Source organism: Rutidosis leptorrhynchoides, chromosome 3, assembly GCF_046630445.1.
Source record: "Rutidosis leptorrhynchoides isolate AG116_Rl617_1_P2 chromosome 3, CSIRO_AGI_Rlap_v1, whole genome shotgun sequence".
In the NCBI taxonomy this organism is placed as follows: domain Eukaryota; kingdom Viridiplantae; phylum Streptophyta; class Magnoliopsida; order Asterales; family Asteraceae; genus Rutidosis; species Rutidosis leptorrhynchoides.
In genome coordinates, this window is record NC_092335.1 from 582,167,318 (window position 1) to 582,176,595 (window position 9,278).

Sequence of the window (9,278 nt, forward strand, 5' to 3'; positions counted from 1 at the left end):
TTTATCATTTAATATTCGCGGATTTGGGAAAGGGAAGGATAGTAAAATTGGTGATTGTAGGAAACTTACAACTTGAGAAAAACCTTTTATCGTAGCTTTGCAAGAAACAAAATGCAATTGTGTTAATAGCAAATGGGTCTCCTTGATATGGGGATCAAATGATTTTGATTTCACTCAAAAGAAAAAGATCGGGAATTTGGGGGGAATGTTGTTAATATGAGACACCAACGAGTTTGATGCAGAAAAAACCATGATAGATGATTACTACATAGTTGTTAAAGGGAAGTGGAAAGTGAAAAGGACCCGTCAAGTACCCTTAACGACTCCGTCAATTGGTCCCACAGCTTGATCAAAACTCTATATGATTTTTATAAACAACATTGCATTCTTTATTTAGAAATGATTTCCTATAAAGGAAATCCACCAAAATATGTAGTTTAGAAAAACCCAACATATAACAGTAACCAATGTTGACCCAAAACAAGTCAACAACTACCCACAAAGTAAAAGTATTTAAAGTAAAATGCAATGTTTAATGTTTAAATCAAAATGTGCGACAGACAATGCAGACTCTCTAAGAACAGCGGAAGCAATCAATTATGAACCTGAGAATAAAAAATGCGAATAAACTGTCAACAAAAATGTTGAGTGAATTATAGGTTTAATATCGCAAACAATATTTATATTAAACCATAAAAATTTATGTTTGAAAACATAAAGACTCATTTTAGACCACAAAATTATATGCTCGAAAACATATAAAAACATTATTCCATTAACCCGTGAGCCACCTGGTAATCACTTAACAACTCCACACCCTTAACAAAAACCAATATAAAAATATACACTGAACAGGTGTATCTTCTAAAATACGAAGTACTAATAAATTCCGCTTATAAACTGCTAGCGTGACTAGCACGAAATGGGGTTGTCAGGCCCGATAGATCTATCCATAGGATTCGCATTCACCTGTAGAAACCAGTGATTACAATTACCAGATTAGAGAATATTTTTGTTCGACTCACAATGAATAATTTAAAACAACTTCCACTTTTGTCCAATATGTAAAAATAAAATGCATTTATTCTCATCCCAAAAGACTTAAAATAGAAAAATGGGACTATAACTCACCTTAACGTAAACGAAGCAACAACACAGTAATGCGAACAGCAAAATATAAAGTGCTCAAGAATGACCACAACGCTAACCTATAAATAAAGCAGGTCGATATAAATAACTAACTTAGGTCAAGTCTTAGTATGATAGTTATAGTACTTGTTGTAAATGAGCATAGAACAACACTCGGTATGTTTCGGTATGATCAAGACAGCATATAACACGTACTTTCTATTTTTAGAAAGTTTCTATTTTTAGCAGGTTCCCATTTTTGGAAAGTTTCTATTTTTGGAAAGTTTTTATCTTAGGAAAGTTTCCTTAATTAGAAAAGTCAACAAAAGTCAACTGAAAGTCAAAGTCAACTCAAAAGTCAGCCTTGGTCAAACTTAGTCAATATTGAAATTAAAGTGTAACTTATATTAATAATATAAGTTATAATGTTATTTAATGTCATACTTGTAAAATCATGTCATATCATAAGTTTAATTAAATTAAATTGAATTATAAAGTTAACATAAGTTTAAATGATTTAATTAATATAACATAAGTATTTAATTAATTGATTAAATATTAATCATAGCATAAGTATTATTAATTAATAATGAATTTTTAATCATAGCATAAGTATTATTAATTAATAATAAATTATTAATCATATCATAAGTATCTTAATATAATTATAAATTATAAGTATTTAATAACTAAATTATAATTAAATAATAACTAAGCCTTATAATAATTAAATAATTAATTAATCTTTGTTATAAGTCTTGTTATAATAATCCCATAACATAAGTTTAATACTTATCATAAGTATTTTCTTTAATAATAAAAGTATTATTAATCATAAGTTTAATTATAAGAATCATAATATAATTATTAAATGATATAATAAACATATATCATAAGTCTTAATTAAAAATAATTACTTTTATATCATAAGTAATTTAATTATAATGAAAATCATTATTTATAACCTAAGTTCAAATTTTATAACCATAAGTTTAATTAAAAGTTCGTCGGGTCATAACTTGAGCCTCGGGTGTCGGTTTTCGACGAATTTTATCTATATACTCATCTAACCAACCAACCCGATACATTATTACACTCAAGAACACCCTAAGATCTGTTCATAAGTCATGACATACAGCCATGAACCAACCATTGCTTTAATCCGTTTTCAAAAACTTGTTTTAGCCATTTCGGGTGATCGTGGCTCAGATTTCAATGACCCAAACATGAATGTTTAACCAATCATCAATCCTAACCCAATGGTATACCCTAGAGGCTCCAAAAATGGTCACAAAGTCGGACCCCAACTGATCATGCAAGCTTTTATATTTTAATTTCATCAAAACCCTAAATCGGGCATAACACTTGAATCGAAACTCAAAACAACATGAATCCAAAGCCTAAAATTATTGTCTTGATGAGAGGAACTCATCTATACACTTTATTTAACCAAAAACTTCTGTTATGTTTACTGATTTTAAAAAATAGCTGCTGTCTGCTTTTAATCATACCGAAAACATAGTAAATCGAGCATTTCTACACATAATAACATCAATACAATCATACACAAGTACTATAACATCATCATACATACAAAATCAGTAAAAATAATTAAAGTTAAAAAAGCTAGGGTTAGGGTTTATACCCTAATCAAGAATTGAATGACATGAACGCGCAGAGATCAAAAGATGAATCCGTTTATGTGAAAAGCCCTTTGATCCAAGTACTAGAAGATAATAAAATGTTGATGATATTGATGATGGGAGTGGTCGGCCAAAAATAGAAAGAAAAAAAAAGGAGGAGAGAAAAAGGGAGAATTAGGTTTAGAATTAAAATGGAAATAATTGAAATGGAAATTGATAAAATGAAAATGAAATTGAATAGGGGGGGGGTCTTGGTTTGGCCAAAAATATGAGTGGGGTGGGCCCCACGTGGCCCACTTGATCAATGGAAAGAAGGTCTTGTGGCCCGAAAGCCCGAACCAAACCCGAAACGCGAAAACACCGTTACGCGATTAAATCTTCGAAGAAATTACGCACACGCGAAAAATAAAATATAAAAATACTTTATATACTCATATGATATAAAAATATCATAATTAAAATAATTTGGATTAAATACCTCAAAATTCTAACCGTTGGTTTGAAAACTAAAATAATTTGCCGGATATAAATCCACGACACGTAAAAACGTACAATTTTAAATATGAATACAAATATTCATATAACACATAATAAGGAATAATTATTAATAAATAATTATATAATTCATAGAAATGACGTGGCACGAAGATCAATTAACGGATGTTAAATACAAACGGTAAAAGATAACGGAAAAAGTAGGGTCGTGACAGAAAGGGAGGGGGACTGATTCCACGATTGTTAACATGTACGGCCCACATAGTGATACTAATAAGAAAAAAATGTGGTTGAGCCTTGAAAAACTTGTAGGTGACGAAGACACATCGTCGGTTATTTGCGGTGACTTTAAAGAAGTAAGAGATGAAACAAAAAGGATGATTTGTGAATTTATAGAAAGAAGAGCTAAATGGTTTAAAGAGTTCATCAATACAACAAAGCTGATCAATGTGCCCATGGTAGGAAAGAGATTTACGAGAATTTGCGATAATGGAATCAAGTTTAACAAACTTGATAGGTTCTTAGTTTCGGAGGAATTCAGTCTCATATGGGATGAGATCTCAGTACTTGTTTTGGAATGAAAATTATCAGATGATTGCCCCCATAGTGCTTCGAGATAAAAGTATTGATTTTGGATCGAAACCTACAAAAATATTCGATGAATGGTTGGATTTAGACGGAGTAGCAAATGTCATCAATGAAGCTTGGAGCCAATGTCAGGAGGGTAGAAGGATGGATTGTAACTTGAGAAATAAATTGAAAAAAGTCAAATTGGCTCTAAAAGAACATAGTCAACAATCGATGGGAAATTGGATGTAGAGATTGAAGAGTTGAAAATTCAGTGGCCGATTGGGAGAATGAAGCCGAAAAAAGACAACTCACTTGTAATGAAAGGGAGCAATGGCTCGATACAAGAAGGAAGTGGATAGAAAAAGACAAGATCAAAACGAACATGATGAAACAAAAGTCGAGGGCCAAATGGATCACTGAAGGTGACGAGAACACCAAATTTTTTCATGCCTCCATGAGAAGAAGATATAACAAACGGAACATTCAAGGGCTTATCATAAATGGAGAGTGGAACGAAGATCCTATTGATATAAAAAATGCAGTGGCAAACCATTACATGACTCTCTTCAAAAAGCAGACTTCGAGCAACAGCAAGATGAAGCTATTAAACGAGCTAAACATCTGCGCAACAAAGCAGATCACGGCTGAACAGAATGGTCTACTCGAGTGCATGTTTACAGAAAGTGAAGTGGTAGACGCGATAAGGGAGTGTTGTAACTCGAAAGCCCTAGGACCGGACTGTTTCAAGTTGAAATTTTTCAAACTACATTGGGAACTGGTCAAACATGATATCGTGAAAGCTCTAAAATGGTTCTGGGACAAATACGAAATATCCAACGGTTGTTTTCATGACCCGTTCATATGCAATATAAACGATTCATAATAGTTGATTACATAGCGAGGTACTTGACCTCTATATGATACGTTTTACAACATTGCATTCGTTTTTAAAAGACAAACTTTAATTACATCGAAAGTTGATAGCATGCCTACCATTTCATAATATATCCAACTATAATTGACTTAGTAATAATTTTGATGAACTCGATGACTCGAATGCAACGTCTTTTGAAATATGTCATGAATGACTCCAAGTAATATCTCTAATATGAGCAAATGCACAGCGGAAGATTTCTTTCAAACATGAGAATAAACATGATTTCAAGTGTCAACCAAAAGGTTGGTGAGTTCATTAGTTTATCATAATCATTCATTTTCATCATTTTAATAGACCACAAGATTTAAATTTCATTTCTCATAAACATCATCTCATATCAGGCATTTCGTAAACTGCAAAGAGATAAAAAATCATTCATATGGATTGAACACCTGGTAACCGACCTTAACAAGATGCATATAGAATATCCCCTAGTATACAGTGCACAGCTAATATACTAAATAATACCTCAAAGTACTAAAGCATCCATACCCTGGATAGGGCTCGTTGGGCCCGATAGATCTACCTTTAGGATTCGCGTCAATTAGAGGCCATTTCCCTAATTCTTAGATTACCAGACTTGAAGGGGCGATATTCGGTTTAATAATCCAACCATATAATGTAGTTTTGATAACTTGTGTCTATTTCGTCAAACATTTATAAAAGTTGCGCATGTATTCTGAGCCCAAAAATATAAAGGGTAAAAAGGCAAATGAAACTCACCATACTGTATTTTGTAGTAAAAATACATATGACGACATTGAACAAGTGTAGGGTTGACCTCGGATTCACGAACCTATATTATTTGTATATATATTAACATATAATCATAATCAAATAAATTTATATATTAATATTAGTGATATAGATGTTATACTTAATAATTTATAGGTTTCATTAAATATATTTATTTTATATTATTTAGATGTATAATTATTATTTATTATAAAAATATTAATATAGTTTTGAAAAATATATATAACTAATTTTGTTGTAATAATAATAATAATAATAATATTAATAGTAATATTGATAATAATGATAATATAGCTATTATAATAATAATAATTCTAGAAGTAAAAAATGATAATAATAATAATAGTGTTAAAAATAATAATATTAATGTTAAAAAATAATAATAATAATAATAATAATAATAATAATAATAATAATAATAATAATAATAATAATAATAATAATAATAATAATAATAATAATAATAATAATAATAATAATAAAGAGTTTCATATATTTATATTTAATATTTTTAATGATCATGACCATAATCATAATTATCCTATTATCTTAACAATATTATTATATCGTCATTTTTATTATAATAGCTATAGCCATATTATATCGTTCTAAATTTTATGTCCTTAATCCATTTTGTAATATACTTATCATGTTATTGTATTAGTAAGCATATTAACCATAATTTTAATACTTTGATAATATTTAATCATAATATTAATAATAAGAATAATAATAATAATTATAGTAATATAAATAATACTACCTTTAAAGTAATAATCTCCAAAAAGGATGTCGTTGCCCAGGGTCGAACCCGAGACCTCTCGCCTAACGCCAAACACCCTTAACCATCCACCCAATTCGGTTTTTCTGATTAAACTTACAGAATCATAATAATTAACCCATCTTTATTTGTTTCAATACTTCTTCTCGGCCCAATCATCACTATCAGCCCAAATTGCTCCCGAGCCCAACAGCAAATTCGTGGCCCAATCCAAAAGTAATCTAATATCTTTTATCTCCTAAATGATGATCCATCTATCTATTTAATAAACCCGATAATAAATAAAAAAAAATGTATGCCTGATGCTCATTTAGGATTAATCTTAGCCGCCACAATTATTGGTTATCTTCTCTTCCTCGAGTCATCAATCGTCTTCTTCAACTAATCGCCTTCATCATCATCACGATGATCATCATCATTAATCACTTATTTAAATCATGATTACAACATCATCATCATCATAGTCATAACTGCATCTCATCGTGATCATCATCATCTGCGTGTACATCATCATCATTTTCATCACGTTAATCATCATCATTAACATCATTCATCGTCGAAATCATCATCATTTTCGGTAGTGACCCGAACTTTTCCATGTTTATATATATTAATTGAGATTGATATTTACATGACTAAATGTTTCCAACGTGTTAAGCAATCAAACTTGTTAAGACTTGATTAAATGAAATAAGTTTCATATAGACAATTGATCACTCAAGTTGACCGGCGATTCACGAACGTTACAAAATTGTAAAAACTACATGTTGTGGTATATATAGACATATATATATGGTTGACATAAGATTATGATGATTAAGTATCTCACTAAATATATTAACAATGTGTGATATACATAGGAAATGAGATTACTAAGTTAAGAAACTCGAAATGATATATATAACGATTATCGTTATGATAACGTCTACTAAATACATATGTATCATATTAAGATATTGATACACTATATTTAACATGATAAAATGATATTTAAATATATCATTAAGTGTGTTAACAATGAACTACATATGTAAAAACAAGAGTACTAACTCAAGAATTACGAAACGAGACTTATATGTAACGATTATCGTTGTAACGATATTTTAATGTATATATCATATTAATAGATATTCATACATCATAATATCATGATAATATAATAATTTAACATCTCATTTGATATAATAAACATTGGGTTAATAACATTAATTGAGATCGGTAACTTAAAGGTTTCAAAACAACACTTACATGTAAGACTTAACGACTCGATTAGAATGTATATACATGTTGTGTTTTGATATGTATTCTTACACTTTTGAAAGACTTCAAGACACATATCAAAGTACTTCTACTTAACAAAAATGCTTACAATTACATCCTCGTTCAGTTTCATCAACAATTCTACTCGTATGCACCCGTATTCGTACTCATACAATACACAGCTTTTAGATGTATGTACTATTGGTATATACACTCCAATGATCAGATCTTAGCAGCCCATGTGAGTCACCTAACACCTGTGGAAATCATCATTTGGAAACTAGCATGAAATATCTCATAAAATTACAAAAATATTAGTAATCATTCATGACTTATTTACATGAAAACAAAATTACATATATTTTATATCTAATCCATATACCAACGACCAAAAACACCTACAAACACTTTCATTCTTCAATTTTCTTCATCTAATTGATCTCTCTCAAGTTCCATCTTCAAGTTCTAAGTGTTCTTCATAAATTCCATAAGTATAGTTTCATAAAAATCAAGAATACTACCAAGTTGCAAGTTTACTTCCAAGCTTTCTAATCCATTCCAAGTAATCATCTAAGATCAAGGAACCTTTGTTATTTACATTAGGTTATCTTTCTAATTCAAGGTAATATTCATATTCAAACTTTGATTCAATTTCTACAACTATAACAATCTTATTTCGAGTGAAAATCTTACTTGAACTGTTTTCGTGTCATAATTCTGCTTCAAGAACTTTCAAGCTATCCAAGGATCCTTTGAAGCTAGATCCATTTTTCTCATTTCCAGTAGTTTTATCCAGAAAACTTGAGGTAATAACGATGTTCATAACATCATTCGATTCATACATATAAAGCTATCTTATTCGAAGGTTAAAACTTGTAATCACTAGAAAATAGTTTAGTTAATTCTAAACTTGTTCGCAAACAAAAGTTAATCCTTCTAACTTGAATTTTAAAATCAACTAAACACATGTTCTATATCTATATGATATGCTAACTTAATGATTTAAAACCAGGAAACACAATGAACACCATAAAATCGGATATACGCTGTCGTAGTGAAACCGGGGGCTGTTTTGGTTTAGATAATTAAAAACTATGATAAACTTTGATTTAAAAGTTGTTCTTCTGGGAAAATGATTTTTCATATGAACATGAAACTATATCCAAAAATCTTGGTTAAACTCAAAGTGAAAGTATGTTTTTCAAAATGGTCATCAAGATGTCGTTCTTTCGACGGAAATGACTACCTCTTTAGTAATTGACATGTAGCTTAAATTTTCGACTATAAACCTATACTTTTTCTGTTTGGATTCTTAAATTAGAGTTCAATATGAAACCATAGCAATTTGATTCACTCAAAACGGATTTAAAATGAAGAAGTTATGGGTAAAACAAGATTGGATATCTTTGATCTTTTTAGCTACGGGAAATGTTTAACAAATCTATACAAATCATATCCTAGCTAACTTATATTGTATTATACATGTATTCTAATATATTATGTAATCTTGGGATACCATAGATACGTATGCAAATGTTTTGACATATCATATCGACCCATGTATATATATTATTTGGAACAACCATAGACACTCTAAATGCAGTAATGTTGGAGTTAGCTATACAGGGTTGAGGTTGATTCCAAAAATATATATACTTTGAGTTGTGATCTAGCCTGAGATGTGTATACACTGGGTCGTGGATTGATT

General features: G+C 29.9%; 1 protein-coding gene across 1 annotated transcript; it reads left to right on the top strand.

The window, feature by feature from the left end:
- The first annotated feature begins 3,514 nt into the window (after nucleotides 1-3,514).
- On the top strand, nucleotides 3,515-4,719 carry LOC139902141 (uncharacterized). Its single transcript, XM_071884794.1, has 3 exons — nucleotides 3,515-3,724; nucleotides 3,858-4,005; nucleotides 4,109-4,719. Exons 1-3 carry the CDS (start codon nucleotides 3,515-3,517, stop codon nucleotides 4,717-4,719), a joined length of 969 nt encoding a protein of 322 aa, XP_071740895.1.
- Nucleotides 4,720-9,278: the final 4,559 nt, after the last annotated feature.